Here is a 22,021-nt window from a genome sequence, read left to right as displayed (position 1 = left end):
AGCGCCTGTCTCTGAGCTTCCTAAGCTGCAGCAGAGCCCAACTGACCTCAAGACTTCCAAGAGCATCTGTGAAATTTGGCAGCTTGAAGACAGCTATGAACTACAACACCAGCGTGCGTGCATCCAGAATTGTACACTATTGTACACTTTTGGAAAGACCTACTATCAATCTGTACTCTGTTCATGTTTGGAAAGGTTTCATTGCAAACAAATATTAAGAGGTTATTTTTCTGGGTCTTTTTTAACCCTTCCTTTTATTCTAGCTAAAAGGAAAGACTCATTTTACATGAAGTAATGGCATTTTTCTGAAAGTTTCCTGCTTCTAGAAATAGGATTTATCAAGTCTTTTCACACTGCCTCCTTATTGGGCTTCTGTTAAGAATTAAAATGCAGAAAGATCATTTTTCTTTTCTGAATTTATTCTAAGGAGATAGAATATTCTGTCATTTGAAGTTACAGTTGTAACTGAAAAGGGGAAAGGGAGGGAGGAAGGATGTGGAATCTTACTTGTCTGGGTTTTTCACTCTGAATGTTGCATTAAGAGCTTTTAATCTGGAATCTGCCTGAAAAAAGGGGAAAAAAAAGCTTTGTTAATTTAATGCAATTAAATTCCAGTGACAAAAATCTCAGCCTTCTGGCAGCACCATTAGAAAAAAGTCCTGCCTTCCTGGCATATTTTAATCTTCAGACATTGAACAAGTTGACACTAGCTGCCCTGCATGTCAGATTTTTTTTTTTTTTTTTAATAAAAAGTAGAAAACTAATATATTTTTGCGAATTAGGATGTAAACAGTATCCACTAATACTAAGCAGGTATAATCCTAAATCCCACAAAAACAGTCCCTTCTTAAAAATGCTATACAAATCATGGAGTTAAGATACACAACCTTACATTCTTCTTAGATGAAGCAATTAGGTAACATAAGACCATATGGACAAACTATTTTATATTTTTCAAACCAAATAAAATCAGTGGTAGAGTGACCTCTGTATGTTCTTTATTACTAGGAACAGTTCCCCGGTGAAATCAAAACCTTATATATGGTGTTCTCTTATTTTATGAGTCGCTTTAGAGAAAATATGTGATTTGTATATCAGTACTGAACTATTTTAATTTCAATGTTCTTTTCTATAATATATATAGGTATCTACAGAAGAAAGTACATACCTAATTATAATGTTAATTGGCTACTTTTTGAGATGTCATTTTACTAGCGACTGCAACAGCAGTAGGAAATATCTCTAAGAAGGTGGGGTTTTTTGGTTGGTTGGTTGTTGGCTTTTTAAGTTTAATTGAGCATTAATAAGTGTGCAATGGTTATTTCCTCTTAAAAATAAATATAAATCCAGATGAGACATCTCAGCCTCATCCACTGAAGTCCCACATTACAATGTTTCTGGCACTTCACATACAGCTTCACCAAGGCTCAGTTATACCACATACAAACCACAGTGCATGTAAAATGGCTGAAGTTTACTTTTGATCAAAACAACCCTCCTTCCAGTGCAAGAACAAAAAGAATATACCTTCTGAGGTATTCAAGATCTCCTGTAGTGCACTGTGTCACAACTGCTAGCAGTGAGTTACTCCAACAGTACTTGTTAGTGCCAGTATACGGCATGGGAATATTTTGTGCACTGGTTTAGCCAACTCAGAACTTGGAGAGCTGCTGTGAATTTTACAGCATACAGAACACAGCGTCCTCTCAAACCAGGGGAAGTCCTTCCTTTAGGGCTCTCTCAGCAACTTCTCCTGAGGAGGCAAGCACTGCTTGAGACTGTTCCACCTCCCACTGCATGGAGCCTGAGCAGAAAATACCTGTATTTGAGTATCACTGCAAGTTCTTTCCACCTGGAACCACCTCCTTATTCAGAGGGCACTTAGGACAGCATCTAAGCTGAGAGAAAAGCAACTGAGCTGACAGCTACTGATGGAAGTCTTTTACACCACAACAGTCCTGTATCAGGATGGCAGATTGCTTCTCCCAGCAAGCAATCAGAAAATAAAAAATCTACAAACTGAACGGCAAATAAATGAAATCTGTAAGACTGAGAGATATTGGAAGAAAACAGGCTCGTTATCACTGCTGAATGCAGCACTCCTCTAAAAATACCTCACAAAGTGAAGAGAAAGGCAGGGCTGAGAAGCACAACGAAGACAGCACAAGGCACACAAAGCCCCGCAGTATCTCCAGCTCCCAGCCCAGGCTTTGTGTTTACTCAGAGTGCTCCACATGCCTGTACAGCCTTATGCCTTCACTGCTCTGCTCCCACAAGACAATATACATGCCAGCTAGATTTCAGACAGTGCAGATGTGCCTATATGTCCTCTTTACACGATCTCTTGCAGTACAAACACTACCTCATTATGCTGTCATTAATCAGAGCCCCTTCCTGTAGGTAGTTTTCACAAAATACTGTATTTATGTTCAAATGGCAGGCACCAAAGCCATTCATATTTGTAAGGACAGAGTACACATTCAACAGACTTATACCTGAAGAGAATCACTACCTACATTACAATTACAGGGCAGGTTGCTGCCTTCTGTTACAGACATGCAATGCTCTGAAGGAAGAGTTCAGCAAGTATAAAAGCACTGTCAGGCAGGAACCAAGACCTTGCCGGTGCACAACACTATGCTGGATTATTTCCTTCTTGCCATTAACAGCACGGTAACTCCCACACACCACTTTGGAGCATTTGCACCACGCAGTTATGCAGTTAGAAAAACATCTGTCCAGTCTTAAACTTGATTTAAGATCAATATGAACAAGCATTTTAGAGGTAATACCCCACCAAATGAAGTACAAGCAAGGAGGTTTCAGACAGTTAATTCCTACTAGGATGCCATAATCGTTTAAGTAAACTAAAGAGGGAGGGAAGAATAGTTGCCACTATTTCTTCATCCCTACAGGAAGGGTCCAAGTGACAAATCTCCTAAAGAACAAAATTCAGTGTGGGGGGAAGGGAGGAAAGGCATGATTTAATGATATGGCTAGCAGAGTAAACAAAGCCTCCAAAACTGACATTCAACTGTAACATGCCCAGCGACACTGCATTAATGCCTAATTTAAAGTCAAGTTAGCCTGGTTCAAACCTTTTGGGACCAAGCACACATCCTGCTTTAATTCAGCAGCAGCAGAGACAGCAGCAGCGCTTAAGCCAGTGGTCTGACTCTAGTCCTAGACATGCAGTGAATCATTTGTAGATTTCTGTCCTCCAGTGTAATGCTAAATAACCAGGCAATCTGAGGGGTTTACACTTTAAACATTGAAAAAAGGAAAGAAGATTCTCCCCAGAATTTTGCAAATTTACTTTTCTTTAAGGAAACAAGAACTGGAAAAAGAAAACTATATCCACAATCCAATCCAACAGGAAAATGAGACCACTCATCTTTTGTTAGATCTGCAATATGGTTTCTGGTACTCAAATATTCTCAGCACTCCTCTACGAGTTTTCTTTTCCACCACATGGGCTCCTGAACACACACTGCCAATCCAAACTTTCTGAAGTTTGAGTACAGCTGAAATAAAAGCATGTGGACTAGCAAAATAGCTTGACATTGTTGCATTACAAAGACTAGCAAAATGCAAGCCCTGCCATGACAGGAGGGAGTTACTGTCAAGTGAAGTTATCAACATTATGTGTCAGTAACAAAGTTGTTTGGACACCGAGGATAAGCACCAGTGATTTTCTTCAGTTCTCACTATTCAGAAAAAAAATGGGCTTTCTCCAACTAGTTCCCAGTTGTGATTTCCTAAGAGCTGATCACGTTACAGCGAAACAAAAGCTTAGTATTTGTACCCATACAGTAACATTTCCATGCACAGCCCTGCAATCTGCCAGCTTCTCACTGATTCGTATCCTGTCCAGCCAGGAGATCTTTGATCATTTATTCCTCTAGTCCTCCACCAGATTACCAAGTCAGGAACTCACTGATGTCAACGTGGATAGTACTACTTCAAGATGTGCTCCTCTTAAACAGTTAAGGGGCACCACATCCATTCCATCTTAGTCCTTAACAGAAACTTAAAATTCACACTCCTCTTGCTTTTTTTTTTTTTTTAAGCAAAGACAACTTGTATCTCTTACCAGCTAAAATCTGACACCAACCTTTAAATTGATACTAAGCTAAGTTGACAACATACAAAAGCACTGCTACGATCTCACAGTCCTTAGTTTTAAAGCTTCTGAGTAGCATAATTCACGTTACTAGCAGAATTATAAGGCTGGGCATCAAACACAGGCACGTTTTAACAAACTTCTTACAGAACTTGACAATTTTAGCCTTAACCTACTACATGCCAAGAACACCACTTTTTGTAGCTATAAATATACTTAAAGCAATGCCTTTAACTAATTCTAACAGCAAATAGCCTTTTGTAGATAGCCTACAATGTTTGCTGAAGTATTTGTGTGTCACAAATCACAAAAGAAATGTCTACAGTAATTACCTTTAACTGAAATCCAGTCTCATTCACCATTTCCTTCCATCCGCCTTCCTAAAAGGAAATAACACACAAGAAAAGAAGGTACTGTTAAAGTGACTTAGGAGTGCCACAGCCTTCCCGACTCCCTATACCAAGCCCATATCAGACCCGAAAGACGAGTCTCCCAGTGGGCTTGGGGCCTGCCTCAGGCACCCTCCCCATCTCAATTCAAGAACCCAGGTTAACATGTCCTTATGTTTTGCCTACACACTAACCTCCCACCAAAACTTCTCTTTTCATCACGTAAGGGTGTTCCAGTACCACGTTCTATCAACTGGGGGTGAGGGAGAAGCCTACCCAGCTTTGTCTAAGAGACTTAAAATTCAACTCTTTAGAAAGAAGGGTAGATATCTGCCGGCAGACTATCAGCTGCACCAAGGACCTTTGCAGCTTAAGACAGAGCACAGAGAAAACGTGCGGGCAGTGACTGAAGTCACCTGTTTACTGTGCACGCAGTCATCTTGCTCATGTGTAGTAGCTGTTTCGCCACTGCTTCCATACTGCTACCCATACTACTTCATCTGTATACTCTATTGTGCTACTGCAAACATCTCTGTTCAGCCCACTATTTGGAAATCTCTGATCAGAGCACAGACAAAAAACGCCCAAAGTTGAAAACCACAGGAATGCAATGCTTTGGCTAACAATCAGATCACAACATTTGGGATAACATAGGAGAGGATCACAATTTAAAACGCAATGTGAAAGAAACCACACACAACCAAAAGGCAAATCAGTCGCCAGTACACCCTCTGCAGCCAGCAGTATAACAAGCTAGCTTTCCTAGGACTAAACCTGGAGTAGTTCTTAGCCAACACGTTAGCTTCTCAATATGCTGTTCGAAAGAGGTGAAAATTCTCTCTTAGAAGCCTTAAAATTGGACTAGAATAAAGCCATAAGGTACATTAGAAGGCCAACTGTACAACTGCAACAGGCTATTACGGTGGAAAAGGGTCATCTGGCTAAAACAAGTGTACTAATGTTGTCTATCTTTCTCCTAGACACAGAACAAGCCACAGGACAGTGGGAGGGAAGAGGAAAAGGGCATTATCTTAAATAAATGATCACTACAAATATATATTTAGAAAGTACATCATTTTCCTGTACCTGTGTTAAGAACAAGTAAAAGATTTTGTCTTGGCAAAGAACAGGATGAGAAGCCACACGTAACAAAAAGTTTTCCAAACCGATTCTTCTTCTTTCCACAAAATCTGGATCCATATTATCTGCTGAGAGTTTGTGCCAAACAAAGTCAGCCTATTTGAAAAGAAGAGTGTTAATGGCAAATAAATAAGAAACAATACAGAGCAGGCTGCAGCCACAGCTTCCTTACCCTTTTCTCTGGCAAAGGTGGAACAACAATATGTGGATAGGTAACTAACAAATAATTCCTCAGCAACTCAAATTCACTGTAACGTCGCCACAGGGAGTCCACTGGGGAGCACTGTCCCTCATTCTGGGACTCAACAGCCCTGAAAAATAAAACAGCATGTTTGAACATTAGTAAGCTACCGCCTTCTTCCTCACACCATCAGCAATGAACCTAAAAATAGTTTCACAGTGACGATTACCACATAACTTGCTCATAATCTAATCTTAATTTTGTGTCTACAAACTCAATTTAAAAGACAAATCATGTTGATATCTTCCTGATAGCACTCAAAACATCTGCACATGCCAGGAGCACAGGAAAAGTCAATGCATTTTCATCACACCACAAACAGGTAGGTCACAGTCCAGTTATACAAGTGGCTTAGTTCACAGCACTATAGAATTAGATATATTTGTCTTGGAACAGTGTTAGGCTCCGAGCCAGCATGACTTCATGAATCGCTGAAGGATACAGTGCATTGCAAGAAGAAATTTACTATTCATTGGGAGAGTCTCCACATAAGACAGAAGTTAGATCATCTGTAACAGCCAGAATAATTCAAAAGAGAAATAGCATGAAATTTTAAAGTTTTGTTGGCTTGTTTGTTTTCAAGAAAAAGGAGCAAATTTCAAAGCACTTCCAATCTTTTGTTCTTTTCACATGTAAGGATTAAGGAAGGATGCGTAGTCTAATAACCTAGCTCAAGATACAGTATGTGGGTACAAAATTGATGCATCTGAACATTTCGTTGAACACAAAGCCAACATCATCCAGCAAGGGTTAAAGAATTGTGTGTTACTATAAAAGAAGAAATCGTGGAATCTTATAGGACTGAAGAGTAACTAAAAACCTGAAAAAAATAATTCTTCATACAAGACAGTTAAAGCAACCAAAAATCTTTGCAATATCCTAAAATAAGCATCAGATGGATCACCTCTTGGCAGTTAGCATATGCCAGAATAGACAGAGAGCCTTCAGACACGGCACTTCACAGAAACCAGCAATGCCTATGCCTACCTTAGCTCTTACACTAAGTGACTCCTTAACGTACGAAGCCCTGGCAAAACCCTGTATGGAATAATATTAACTGTGTTATGAGCTTATCACAGAGTAATTGAAGTTGAAAGGGAATCTGCAGGTCTGTAGTCTAACTCCTTCTCAAAGCAGGTTGCTCAAAGCCATTTCCATTTGGGTTTTGAATATCTTCAAGTGCAGAGACTCTGCGACCATTCTGGGCAACCCATTCCCCATGGACTTCTTTGCTATGAAGACCTGCAGAGTAAAGTTCTCATTTAAATGGGATTTCCTGTATTTGCATTTGTGGCCACAGCTTATTTCACACTACGTAGCTCTTGAATTCTTAAGAACTTCATGGACTAAAGTTTTAAAGATATCTAAAGAGATCACGTATCATTTGGTATCTTAAAGCTATTCTTAAATCCACAAGGTTGGTTTTCTACTGACCTTACTGAAAAACAAACAACCCTGCCCCAGAGCAGCCCCATGTATTTGATACACCTAAAAAAATAGAGGTAGTCTTTGTCATCCTTCTGAACTCTTACTAGAGAGGAACAGCACTTCTATATCCTCTTGCTTTGAAAAATAAATTATGGTTCCACTTTGAGATTGAAGTAATATAATACAGAATTACACAATAGGAGTTTTTAAAAATGAGTAGGGTCATGGGTAAGGTAACTGAAGCTGTAGGAAGAAAATTCACTGGGAGAAAGAATAAAGAACAAGGCTATACTCATAAAAACAATTCAACCTAAACTGCTGCAGATTTAAACTGTTTCAGACTGACTTAGAAAAAAAGGCCAGCACACCGCTGACAGCCACTAAGTCACACTGCAAACAGCCTACTGTATGTTTGTAGGAAGAATTTCCTTATTACTGAGTATTTTGACTCAAAGTCGTTACTACAACCATGATATTTTGGGGAGAATACGTTTAGCTCAGCACTGGGCTGACAGGCTGCGCGGCATTCCTCGCTACACAAACATTGCATTATTCAAACATTTCAGTTATCCAATTCTTGAAAAGCACCTATTTGCTGATTGTACTAGTGCTGGGCCAGAGGTTAATTTATGCAGATAAGGAATTAAGCTATCAGGCCCCAGTAGATTAGTTGCTTGGCGGAAAGCTGAAGATGCAAACCTGCCTTTCCTAGAAGAGAAACTCCCAGCAGGATTTGGTAAATAATTTGACCATTGGAGACACTCACACTGAAGTACTTCAGAATTAGGGAACCTTCAGATCTCCAACTTCAACAGCTGTGACTCAGTCGCACGGACTTACAACAGAGGCTTCAAGAGCACCACTTCTGTATGGGTTATTGCTGACACTTAAGCAAGACTGCCACCATCAATACACCACAGGATTACGTAGACCCTGCCTGAGAACATACTGCACAAGCAGACAGGAATAGGAAGAGAATAAAAACACTGGCCAGGCCAGCCCTGAGAATGCAGCCGTGTTGCAGAAGGGTTCATCCACGTTGCAGACACATCCTACTGCTAGGGCAGCAGTGTCCAGCAGAGACTTGCCTGAAGTTTCTGGTCCAGACATTCCTACTCCATTTTCAAGTGCTCTTCTTTAGAAGTACAGCTTCACAAGATGTTAGAAAAGACCTATCCTGAATTCTGGTAGCACGCATTTGGAAGCGGTCTCAATATAGCACTCTCATACCAATATAATAACATAAATAAGTTAAGTCACTTGTTTTCCATAGCTGATCTGCCTTCACATACCCAGCTCAGGCTTGCCATTCCTCCCCACAGCCATCTTTGCCAAGTCAGCTTTATCATGAAGAATTTGACCCGTGTTTTCCTTAAAACTCTCAATTCCTGCACTTAAGAGTCCTATCATCATTTGTTGTCATTAATTCTAGCACCACAAGTCTAGGAAAAGAACTAAAAAAAGCACTCTGCTACAAACAGAAGAAAGAGAAATGAAATCAAGAAGAATCTATTTATAAAATTTAAAGTTCCTTCATACACTTGGGTCTACTTGATAAAGAGCGTGTCCTCTACATCTGTAACACAGACTGCAGGTCAGAAGAGAACGCACTTATATTCCAGGTTCCCATCCATTCCTACAAATACTGAAGGAAGGCAAACACATCAATAGGATCATCGCATATTTTAATAGCGTAGCACTTCATTTATCACTTGCAATGGCTCAGGTCAACACACCATCAGTAAGCTGTCACTGCAAGAGAGAGCAGCCTTCTGACAGGAGAATGCTCCGGTGTAAATTATGCCCTTAATGCTTCATGGCTGCTTTGCAGAGTTAACTATACACTAGAAGCCACAGAGACAAACCATTTGGAGTCTTAAGCGTGTTTTTTGCTTTTTCAAGCAGCCTGCTACACCAGCTTTCTACCTGTCAGAATTAACAACACATTTGTTATCTAAAAAGGAAAAAAAAAATAACACAGTAATCAGTAGTAACATCTCAGCCTACCCACCAAAAGAAAAAAGAATCAAGAGATTAAATAGGAATTAATTTTTTTCTGAAAAGCTGTCTAGAAGTGCAGGGCTTCAGCAGGGAAAGACCACAGCTCTGTAGATACCTAGCCCTAAGGCACAGCCAACTCGTACCACCACAGCAGTGACACGGGGACCCTGATACTTTAGTTTTTTGTTCAAGAGAGGCCTTGAGAACTCAAGCAGGAAGGAAGCAGACTGATGATGCCACACAGATCACGCTGCTCACCACATCTTCCCTGTCCACACTGAAGTCTGGTCAGCTGAAGGCCCAGCCCCAGTTTGTTTTGAGGAAATAGATCTGTGTACAGGAGGCTAGGCTACCCTAAACTGAAGTTAGTCAAGCTTTACAGCTCTTATTAGGGGCACACAAACCTCATTGAAGAAATAGATTAAATTGCAGTTTAGATGACTACTAGAGAACCTTGCAAGCCAAACTTGCCTGGGTAGTTTGCTCTTTTTTTGCAGTTCTTTTGCAGTACTTCTTTGCCCGAATTCCCATTGCAAAAAGCAACACCTCAGTAAAAAGTACACCTCAGCAAGAGTCTTCCATGCATGTACTACACTCTGCCTTCTCTGCACGATGGGGATTGCTGATGCCTCTGCCCTGGCAGCACACACCCCAGTTGTTCTCCAAGAGGCAGTGAAACTTCCCTGGTAGCAGCTGCAGTGGGAAGACAACAGGACAGCTGTGCAACATCCAAAAAAAGCAGCTATGCTTCTCCAATTCACCCATCTGAATACATTTAAGATGCATTTTAAAGTTATTAATACTAGCTCAAAATCCCCCTTCCACCCAAGCTTTGACAAAGTAAAAGCAACCAGATTTTGCACAAGACTGCACAGCTGAGTAAAGGACAGGAGCAGCAGTTCTTTGGAAAGCTGCGGCAGGAAAGTACTGGACAGCCCTCAATTATAAGCCTACATCCACACAACTGCCTTTTAAACAAGGTTTAAATAAAAAAAGGAGTTTGAAACTGCAAGGATGGATTTGGGACAGGCAAGCACAATGAGAGAAATCCCTTTTTTTTTTTTTTTTTTTTTAATTGCACCAAAAAATGTCCCCACCTGGCTACGTTATGAGACCATAAAATATCACCAATTACAAGAGTGTTTCTCCCCAGGAACACCGCTCCAGAAAGGAAGTGGAAATCCACAAAAGTACTCGTTACACTTAATACCTTCATTACCATCTAATTTTTTAGACCACATTATGAACTCTACCATTAAATACAAGTACTGCAGACCAGTTTCAATTAAGATTATAATCACTTGTTGACGTTCAGTCAAACTTCTCAATTTGTTTTGGTTTTAAAAACACAATATAATACTTGTACAGTCTTCAGGCAGGAAAACCATATGTTTCCCCTCTAAGTACAGTTTTAACAATGCACGTTATTCATTGAATGAACCAACCTGCCTGAAAAAAAAAATTAAAAGACAAAATTGAAACCTCCAGCTTTTACATTCATAACTGATGTTATCGTAAGCGATTAGAAAATTACATTACTCCAAAAGCCGCGTTCATTTGCCTTAATTTGACGTGCCAATGTGAAAACTTCAGTCCATCTAATTAACCTCTTCCCATTCGCCATTTAAAACTAATTATCTTAAATGAGCCATTAAACAATTCCAAATGCAATAAAAGGAGGAATGGCTGCAAAATATTAAATCAGAAGAGAAGGAAATACATTAGTTTATTTCCCTGTAAAGCCAATCACCGCTTCGGTTGGGGAGGCAGCACCTGAGCTTTCAGCCTTTGACCTTCCAGCTACTTCCACTCCCCTGCAGTGGACAACGTTCACGCTCTGTGAAGACGAATACCATCCAAGGACGCCTTTTCCATTCGATATCTAAAAACGGTCTATGCATTTCGGCCTCTCAACAAACAGAAAAAGGATCGTTACAGATCGACTCTGTACTTTGTGAGTCACCCAAAGGTACCTGGCAAGCTGTAAGGCAAAGAGGCAGTTCTCCTGTCAGAAGGTGACCAAAAAACAAGTTACCTCATCATGAATATCATCAGCTAAAGAGTGCTGTTTTTAATTAAAATACACATCTTCTAGGCAGGCTAATGATTCATAACATCAATTGAGTAAAAACCAGCAGTAAACTGAGTTTTAACTCTTCCATCTTTTTTCAGCTTCCTGACTCTTCCCTGTTTAAGCCTCATACTGAATTCAGACTTTTTTCCTGTTTTGTTTTGTTTTTTTTTTTCCTAACACTTCCTTTGGATGGAGCAAACAATATTCCCGGCTCTCAATGAGCAGAAAACTGCATTTTTGCAGTTATACTAGAAGACAGCATGCCCCTTTGGGCATTTGTTCTGTGCTACCCCCAGGAAACACATGCTGGGCAACATGCAACAGGAGACTTTGGGAAAGGAACTCCAAGAAAGCATAGCAAGGGATAAATTCTTGAAGTCCCATGGTGCTACATCAGTGCCACTGAACTCTGACCTAGCTGGCTACTGGTTTCCAAGCCCATTTCTCTCAGAGTAGTCTTCATGTAGTAAACTACCAAGCTGCACAAAGTTGTGTTACTCTTTCCTAAAGCCACACACACAAAGGAAAAAATAATTACATTCACTATCTTCACCCCAAGGACAAGGCTAGAGATCTGAAAGCCAGCAAGGACAGAAGCAGAGTTAGCTTGATGAAGTGCCCTACTACTACAGGAGAAGCTGTTTATGGAGTATGGGGAAAGAAAGGCATCCCTGTATGGACTATAATTAAACCAAACAAATTGCAGTTTATCAACACAGAGCATTTAGAGGTCTTTTATATCGTGGTAAATTTTCAGCCCCGTCACAAAGAACAAGAATGTACGAGCCAGGGAGACAAATGCTCAGTTTTATACCACCTCAGTTCTTGCAGCTTGAAGAAGATTCTGGTATGAGACACAGATGCCTAAATTTCTAATAAGCAAACAATTGTGAATTTAGAGGGCCTGGATACTTGCATTTTCCCTTATAGGAAGGGAATGATACACTGAGCACCTGCACTGCAAGAAGGAATATTTAGTTACACATCTTAATTATAAGAATTTGTATTTCCCTTAATGCCATTTCACACAAAGAGGTGGAAGTGTTCATCTGTTCTCACAGGGAGAATGTAAGAGCTGAGTTATTTTTAAATAACCGTATAGTTTAACGGAAGCTGGGAAACAAACTGACTTCAAGACTAATTGAACGGAAATAGCTCACCACAAAAATCCACTAAGCTAATGCAGAAAGGTGTAAACCAAGACTGAAGGAGATGCTTTCAGGAAGCATGACCCTTGGAATTTGCTGAGACTCCGGTGGTCTACAGCAGTGAAGTTTGTTTTGTCTCATAAAAAAAAAAAAAAAAACCTACATCGAGGTGCACTATCACTTACAAAAAAAAAAAAAATCAACAAATCACATGAAAATGTGAGAGTAGTAATAAATCTTCTCATTTTGAAAAGAAAAAGGAAGCAACATCATCAATTATATTCTGAAAACAGCTTTGTCTGAGCTAGCAAAACTAACGTGTTAAAAGTTGAAGTAGTCAGCTCCTGTTCTGTAACAAATATATGGTGGCTTTAATTGCACCCATCTTGTGCCTCATTCACCAAGATGCACACAACTCTTCGATTCAAATCAGAGTTAAATCCTAGATAGCAGTAACAGCGAAAACCCAGTTCACACGAGTGTAACACAACCATTAAGCGGTCGTCCTTTTATATTCCTATAAACTGAGTTTTATTCTTCAGCTCCAAAATATCCTATTACCCACAGACAAATTGCTGTGAAGCCCACCTACAGCTACAGGCTCAGCAGGAAGCTCATTTAATAGCCAGCAATTATATTTATGCAAGAAATTTTGCCTTCTCAGCAAAAGGAATAGAGTACCTATTTTATTAGAGATGTGACAAACCCACATTTTCAATAGCGCTGTGACAAACATGTAATTGGTCTTGGTATTTGCTGACCACAGAACAAAATAAATCGTAATGAAAGAAGGCAATCTAGGCAGCGAAACACAGTTTTGCCACTAGGAAGGAACCACTGGGAAAGACCAGCAGGAGAGAGTTTAAAGTAATGTAAGGATGATTGAGAAAGGAGATGCAGTCAGCATGTTCTAGGGCTGCATAAAGATGCCCCCAGAGTATACTCCATATCACAGTTAGATACCAGTGATTCCAATTTCCTTCCCTTCTCACTTACAAATACCAGTAAAGGAAAAATAGCATTAGCTATGTGAGAAGATTTGGTCTTTGATATCAATACACTGTAAAAGTATTTTAAAAACATCTCAACAAGTGTCAAAGAGCTACAGTATTCTAAAAACACAACTAAAATCCAAAGCAGAAGTACAGTATGAAGTTCAGCAAAATACAGTAAGTGTATCCCCGTAGGTCTGCACCATGGTCAGTACGGCTGCTACGACACTTCATCAGCTAAACAAATTGAGAAGCCCTTGAGCTAGCAACTAGAAAACTCAGGCTGCATTTTGCTAAGGCTGTGAAGAGTTCAAACTTTTTTATTTCAGAGAGTATTATCCATACAGCCCATCATTCCTGAGGCAAGGCCCAACAGTTAAAACTGTTAATGTAGAGAAGACACATACAAAACTCCTAATAAAGGCAAATTTGAAATCCTTGCTTCAGCTGAATAACCTGACTCCTGTTGTGCAGGATCATCTGTGACTGTTTGGGAAGGAGCTATAAGAAAGATTTTTAAGCTCTGTTCACTACTCAATACTTAAAATTGTGAGTTGTATTTGGGTACTGGGTGTGTTAACCATACTTGGTATTATTAATCTTACTAACAGAAGAGGACTGAAAGCAGTAAATTCTCCAGTGAAAGTTCAAACTAGTATGAAGGAAGGAAATAATTAACCCTTACCCTAGAACATTTACAAGGAGTTCTGCTTGATCTGATCACCACATACACTTCAAACACTAGTGGAGCAGTAAATTCTGACCACATGACCTAAGTCAAGAGACTTCTTTATTTCCTTGTGATCCCAAACAAGTCTAACCATTACTTTAGACCACAAAGCACAACCTCTCTCACACGCAAGCTGCATATACAACCTTATATATACAGATATAAATTTATCCAACCCAGTTGTTGACACTGTGTTAAAGCAATACCTTCCGAGCACACATTTTTCCACCTAGCTTCAGATGTAGAGTTACAGTGCAGAGTTAGGCAAAACCAGTGTTAGTACTGAACTGCAGACCAGATGCCAGGTTTCTGCAGGAAAAACTCCTCCAGAGCACGTTGTTATCACGTAACAAATCATAAACCAACTAAACCCCCTCATCAGCTGTACCTGAATGTTTTCATGGGGTAAGGAGGGAGAACGGGTTTGGAATGGCACATCCAGGTCAATTGCAAGCAAGTTCTCATCACCCACCTTGTCTCAATGAGGTAAGCAGTGTATGTTTCTTGCATGTTCATGGCATTTCTCCCAGTCCGCTTTTCTGCTTCCGAAACAGTGATTTCCATTTTTTTTGCTAAACAGTCTTCCATCTTTTTAGAGGAGAAAAATAAAGATTCATGTAATATTAGCAACACAAAGCAAAAGCTACTAACCCTACCTCCCCTTCCTCACACCACTATCATTCAGTAGCAGGTCTCTACAGAATAAAGGCTCTGGCAGTGTTTTGTTTTATACATATGTTTTGTGCCACATGTGCAAACAAACACAGAAAACCCGCTTTGGGGATGAAACTAAGTCAACAAACAGCTTTGAACACCTTCAGTCATCAGGAGCCGGGAAGGCAGAGAACGAATAAATATTTTTCCTACAAGTAACAAAGTAACTTTTTTTTTTTTTTTTTTTTTTAATGCAAATAGTTCTCCTACCCAGTCACTTCCCTACCACCAGTGAATTCCTCCTCTGAACACCTGAGATGCACACAGCCCCTACTCCCCTTCCACAGGGAGGAGAGGACATCCTGCATGAGATTTCCCTGTTTTTTCCCTGTTATTCTTTAAATCTCAGCGAGGACGATGGTTATCTCCCACACAACCAGGCAGGAGTGGGTTCGGACCGCATGCCCCCCCGGGCAAGCAGAGAGCACCGGGAACCCCCTAGGCGAACCCAGCCAGGAGACCGATCCCTTTGTGCAATCCGTGGTGTGGGGGCGCAGGCCGAGAAGCCAAAAATAATAATTACAATTAACACCACGGAAAGCTGGCACCCCCTGCTCGGAGCAGCAGCCGAGCAGGGCTCTTCCCACCTGTAGCCCCTCGGCGATCAGCGCACAGCCCCCGGGCCTCACCTCCCCCCCGGGCCCGGCCTCCCCGCTCCGCCCGAGCCCCGCGCCCCCTCCCCGGGCCGGCGGCGCAGGCGGCCGGGCAGCGCGCTCAGGAAAGGCCGGTGCTCGGCCCCCCGGGCTAGGCCGCGCCGAGGCCGAGGGCCCCGCGGCGGGGGGCAGCCGGGCCGAGGCCGCCACCCCCGCACCCTCACCGTGTCCGGGGGCTGGGGCTCACTGCCGGGCGCGGCGCCGTCCTCCTCCGGGCGGCTCTCGCTCGGCTCGGCCTCGGAGCTCTCCATGGGGATAAGGGGCTCGGCCGCCTCCCTCCGCGCAGGCGCTGAGGCCGGCTCCGGCGGGCAAACTCATCGCAGGTCCTAGAGAGAGCGGCCGGGGCGGGCTCACGGCGGCACCGGGGGAAGGTGGCGCCGCTGCCCCGGCCCGCCCCGGGTGCCGGAGCTCGGGGCTCCAGCGCCGGGCTCGGCGGGGCCTCGGGCTCCCTGCCCCGGCTTCGCGGCCGCCTGCTCAAGTCCCCTCGTGGAGGGCCCGGCCGGGCACCGAGAGGCTTCAGCCGCTTCGCCCTGAAGCTGCTTCGTGCCTCCCCTCCGCAGGGACCGGCCTGGAGCTGTCCCCTGGGTGGTCGTGTCTGCGCTCGTCCTCATCCAGTTAGATGTTTGTACCACGGAGGTGCTGCTTGCCTGCCTCTCCTGGTGCTCAGGTCATCGAGGAGTTTCTGATGCACTCACACGGGTTTTCCATGCAGCATCCATCCCTAGCTGACCTCTGTAGCAAGACAACTCGCCACTTTGCTTTACAGACTTTCACTAGCTGTCAACTTTCCCATGAGATGTTTGTTAACATTTGGCAGCTCGATTTTGTTTTCGTTTTTGTAAAACCCACCAGCCGGTTATTTTTCTGCTCTTACTCCTTTACATCACCTATTTACAGGCACCAAAGGACTCCATGCTCTGTTAGCTTTTACTTAGCCTCTCTTCTGCCCTGTGTTCTCTATGGGCTCTTTTCAGGCGGTGCTGTGAAATCCAGACAGGCTTTTCCCTTCCCATTGTGCCTGAAGCCTGTCCTGTCATGGACAGGCCGCCACCACGCTTACCCGAGAGTTACCTGAGTAGTTAAAATCCCCTGAGTTCACCTTTTGGGAAGTCTCTGCTGTTATTTAATAAAAGTTTCAGCTATCTCCTTTCTTCTCATTGAGCAGGAACAAGCCCTCACCGTGCTTTCATGTGATTCCGTCTTTTCAGAGGGATGTTCAGCAGCTCCTCCTGAACATACATCCATACTATTATCGCAGCCTTTGGGTTTGACAGATCCATACCTTTATCACAGCCTTTGGGTTTATTCCCTCAGAACCCCACGGTGCCCACACAGTCCTTGTCCAGCTGGCAAACTGGGCAGAGAGGTTCTTCCCATCTGCCCCTTGTAGTTCAAACTTCATTTCAGACTCTCAGGAGATGCCTCGTCGATCCCCTAAGGTTTTCCATTTTTGCACCAGATTTGTGCCTTGATTCAGGCATATTTTTAATATACTTTTGTAGCTTTTTTTTTTTTATTTTTCCTACCTGCCCTTTTCAAACCCAGGTTAAAGGCCACTTCAGGGGACTGAAGAACTGATACTATGAGTTTCTTTATTTTGCTTTCTTGTGCTTTAATGAGGAACCATTTTTTTTTTATCATTGACCAGGGCTGAATTTGCATACATTTTTCATCCAAAAATTAATCTTTCTCTTTCAACAACAATTAAAATAAATCACAAAATCCCCTTTGAAGATCCCATGAATGAATATTTGGCGTCTGGTTTCTATTCTGTTGTCTTCAGTGTTTATTCAACTTTTTCCTCAGATTGTTTGAACTGATACCTCTTTTCCCACCCCTCCACCACTGTAGCTGGATGGAGTTTCCCAAGCTTTTTCACAAAAGGCTTGCCTAGAACAAAAGTTTTTTTACAAATATGTGAACTCTGGTTTGTCCTTTGAATAGGATTGATTTAAGATTTGTTTTCTAAACCCAAAGTCCAGTTTAGATGTAAAAGCATGATTGCACATTGTAAGACAAAGTCTGTTTTCCATTAGGGTATGGTCTTCTTATGTTTACTCAAGATGTACATTAAGATACATACCTTGTATCAATTACACTCGCATTTGCAGGATGTGCATACTGAAATTTTTCAGATCCATATCAGCAACGTAATGGAAATATTTATGTGAAGCTCATACAGGATATCATACTTTGCATTAAATATTTTTATTATGGAAACAACATTATCAATAACATACAGTAATATTTTGCAGTTGTAACATCCAGTCATTTCAAAAACTATTTTCAGCTTTGATTTTTCTTATTACTCCTAAAAAGTAGAGACGTGGCATAGTACAGATTTGGACAAGAATGAATTCACTGCATACGTTGGAAAAGGGTACCAGAAAGAGTATCCAAATCAAGATGACCTACTGCCTGGGAAACCCTCATGTACATTATATCCTGGGGAGCATTAAAGGGAAGTGTGAGATGTCCTCATGACAAACTAGCATGCAACAAAGAGCTCTTTGGTAAGCATTAAAGGCCCCACAGCTGTACAGGGTGCTCCTCCTGAGCCACGTTTCTCCCACACACAGCCTGCAAAGTGGGCTAACAGTCTTTTCTTACAGATAAACTGGGACAAAGTGAAAGGTCTCTCCATCTGGGTGATCATCAGACCTCTGAATAAAACTCAACAGTTAAGAATGTCTCCAGGTCTAACAAGCCGATCGCACAACTTTTCCTGAAGGACCTGAAAGGCTGAGAGTTGGTCGGAATTTATCACCAGTGTCCAGGTTGGGAAGGTATTTTTTCAGTGCAGTGTCATGGCAGGGCACCCAAACCTTAGCCAGCTCTGGTTTCAGCACAGTAGTGCTTCTAAGAGTACTTCCAAGACTTCTATTTGGTCAAAATAAGCTTTAGTGTTTCCCTCAAAGCTAGACACAACCACTCTTGCAGTCAGGCTCTCTTTAGACCTGGCAACCATTCCATATCTATTTTAGGGGATGTTTTTTAGGGTTCCCCCAGCCAGCTCCCTGGGACTGGGCACCCTTTGCACCTCCCAGTTCAGCTGCTGCTGAAATAACCCCAGTCTGTGCCTGCCCTGAGCCAAAGCAGGATGGTCAGGAGTTTCCCTTCAGAGGCACATTTCTGATCTGTGCTTCAGGCTCCTGGATCCTATGATAATTTCACAATACAAAGATCATGATTCAGGCTGTCAAACTGTTCATGCCTCCCTCTGCTAGCTATTCCCTCAGAGCTGAAGGTGCTTGCTAACCGGAGGCCTCCAGCTGTTGTTCTTTTGGTCTCCAAAGCCTGATTCTCACTGAAGACCCTGGTGTCTGTCTGCAAATGGTGTCACTGGTATGGATGGAGCAGAGAAAGGTGTTTGTGTAGGTTACCCAAGAAAACACAGAGGGGAAATGGAGAAAGTACCACAATTGAGTAGCTGCTTTAGCATGGAAGAGTGTGGGAGGAAGGAGGAAAAGTAGGTTCAAAAAGAATAAAAGAGAAATCCTTACCTCATATAGGTCCATCTTCCTCGTAGACATACTTCTATATCGTCTAAATGGCTGTGTGAAATGGCCATTAAACAGTAGAAAAGCAATATTTAGTTAATTATTCAAAGAAAGAAAAACTCATCGAAAGGAAAGTGGAGAGTGGAAAAGAGATTTGGGTGTTCTTTGGGGGGGGGGGGAGGGGAGGAAAGCAATATAAATTGGTAGCAGTGTTTTCCATTAACTTTACCAATGGCAGAACTGCATCTATGCATACAAGATAAAGAGTCAAAACTAATCCACATTTTTGGAAGAATCTGGACAAGAACATCAGCAGTATGAATCAAAAATAACTGAAAGTAGCTGCAAAAACAGCAAAAAGAAAGCAGTGAGAAAAACCTGAAACTTAACAGGAACAAATACACAATTTGCTTCAGAACTGAACAAGAGTAACAACAACAACAACAAGGTAGTAATGTTGTAAACAGTAGAGATAAGCAAATTAGGCATTTACTTAATCTTGATGCACCTTTGGTCAAGAAGCCTGTTGTATGCAGCCTAGGAGAAGTTAGATCACCTCTGGAGGTGTCCCTGACTATGGCAGGGGGTTGGACTGGATGATCTGGAAGGTCCCTTCCAACCCCAACCATTCTATGATTCTGTGATTCTATGATTCAGTGATTCTATGACAAATGCCTTCAGCTCCCACCAGGCAATGGCATCTGAATTTATTAAACCCTTGAGAGTTGGAGCCAGTGTCCTTATGAACACAGGATGAGGATGCCTGCTGAATCAGATCTGCATTCCAGGGTGCACATCCTCCTCAGGTGGCTGCTGCTGGTGGCACAGTAAAACTAATGCTATGCTTATAAGATTGAGGAGTGATGACACTGAAATTCCCAGGTTTAATTGTCTGTAACACAACTGAGTAGTTGTGATGTTTCAATACAACCACACAATACATGCACATAAATTAAGAGTATGAGCATGGATTTGTGCTCACTAATAGAAGCAAAGTCCCTGATCCAGTCAGGTAGCCATTGTGCTTAGGCCTGCCTTTGAAATTTTTGAAGTATAGAACAAACCTCTCAAACCAAAAATACTCATGGACCTTATCCAAAGCTTTGGAACTCAGCATCACCACTGATTTCTACTGATATCAACAGATTAAAAAAAAAAATTAGGAGAAAATTCAACAGATATTAGTCAGGTCACACAACATGCAAACAATCAAAAGGTCTGAAGGAACACTTTCTGATGCAGAAGTAAACCCAGCATCTTTTTGGGGGTCTGGCAAAGTCGCTCATGATGGTGCCCTGCACAGGGGAGTTCAGTGTCCACGTTGAGAGCTTCCAACCCATTGATGGATTGCAGACCCTTGCCTCCTGCAGTGGAAACCCAGGCAGTTTGAAACCTTTGTTTAAATATATGCTGTATTGTTTCAGGTGGCCACAGTTTTATTTTACTTCTCCAGTAAATATCTTCCAGCTCCTAAACGAGAACTTAGGGAAAACTGCTCCCACAATGCAACTTAAAAACCACCCTGCAGAAACCTTACATTGCTCAGCTTAAATCCAGCCTTCAGTACGTCTTGAGTTATGAGGTTGTCCAGATCACTAATAGAGAAGCAGGGGAATTTACACCAAAAGGCATAAACAAGTCAACAATAAAAATAACCATTTATCTCTTCTTCCTCCCCAGTGTCTTATTCCAAAGGTCACTGTGTTCTCTCGTTGAAGCAAAGCTCTATAACGTGAGTTTAGACACTTCAGGCTAAATCCCAGAGTTCTTGCTAACTTTGCTCCAAGTAATTCTGGTGGATTTTTAGTTTGCAGTCTTTCCTTGGATAAGGTCTGAGAAACAGGCAGGTGCTCTGGAGAGGAGCTGTTGGCCAGAGAAAGGCCTTGTTTGGTGGGGCACATGCTGGGGGGGCTCCCACCCAACCCTGGGTGACACCACAGCGTTAGGAAAGAAACAAGCTCCCAGCCCCATCTTCTTCCTATTTCGCAGTTGAGGATTGCTTACAATAACCTCAGCTAAGCAGATTGAAAATGAGCCTTATTGGAGGGTGGGTACAGCTGTTTAGGAAGAGCAGGACAAACATCATTGCCAAGAGCTTCCCCTCGCAGAGCTTCCCATAGAAACCCAACTGTAAATTGTAAAGATACCACCACGTGGGGCAGCTGTTGCCTTTCCTCTCATTTCAGTGGGCTCAGGCCACAGATCTTTCCCTAAGATTATTTTGCATAAATGGAGAAGCATCACAGAGGATTTGGGTTGGCCCAGACGCTGTCTGGGATGCACTGGGCACCTGGAAATCTCCCTGCTGCCCGTGGCTTGGGCACCTGGCTGCAGGAATGCTGCTCAGGCTTCCTGCTGGCTTCCCAGGTCCTGCGGCTCGACAAATAATATCCAGCACTTCAGCCTTCCTGCACTCACACTTCCAAGCTGTACAGCGTGTTTTCTCAATGTCCACCATTGTTTAAAGCCCCTCTGGGCTCCTGCTGAGGACATTATTTCTCTCCAAGTTTCCCGGCACAGCAGGGGATCCTTCCTGGTTTTAAGGAGGCTCCCATTGATCATGAATAATCTGTGGTGTTCCCAGCAAAGGCCTCGTCCAGCTTCCTCATAACGCGCAGAAGGGCTCCCATTTGAAAAATCCAGCTGGCAGCCTGAGTGAGCTGTGGGCATGCTGAAATGCTGTAAGCCAGAAAGAGAGCTGGCAGGTCACCCAAATAAAACCATCGTGCAAACTGCAATTTCAATATTCCGATTGGAAAATAATGTCTTTCTGAAAGTTGACTAAACATTTGCTTGTCCTTTATTCCTAAACAACCCTACCTCAGCTGTCGTAACTCAGGTCAACCCATCCCTTCTACATTAAGACTACTTAGTGCATACAAAGATGT

The 22,021-nt window shown here is 42.3% G+C and overlaps 1 protein-coding gene across 1 annotated transcript in view; it reads right to left on the bottom strand.

Annotated features, from left to right (window-relative positions):
* The window catches only part of SNX4 (sorting nexin 4), a 33,039-nt gene extending 17,073 nt beyond the window's left edge, over positions 1-15,966 (bottom strand). The window contains 7 exon segments of the mRNA XM_084523715.1: positions 508-563; positions 4,456-4,503; positions 5,599-5,748; positions 5,825-5,963; positions 14,739-14,854; positions 15,798-15,902; positions 15,904-15,966. Coding sequence (XP_084379841.1) covers positions 508-563; positions 4,456-4,503; positions 5,599-5,748; positions 5,825-5,963; positions 14,739-14,854; positions 15,798-15,902; positions 15,904-15,951 — 662 coding nt within the window. The 5' untranslated portion in view covers positions 15,952-15,966.
* Between the last annotated feature and the right edge of the window lie 6,055 nt (positions 15,967-22,021).

This window comes from Aythya ferina, assembly GCF_964211825.1.
Source record: "Aythya ferina genome assembly, chromosome: 6".
NCBI classification, from domain to species: domain Eukaryota; kingdom Metazoa; phylum Chordata; class Aves; order Anseriformes; family Anatidae; genus Aythya; species Aythya ferina.
This window is presented reverse-complemented; position numbering and strand designations above follow the sequence as displayed.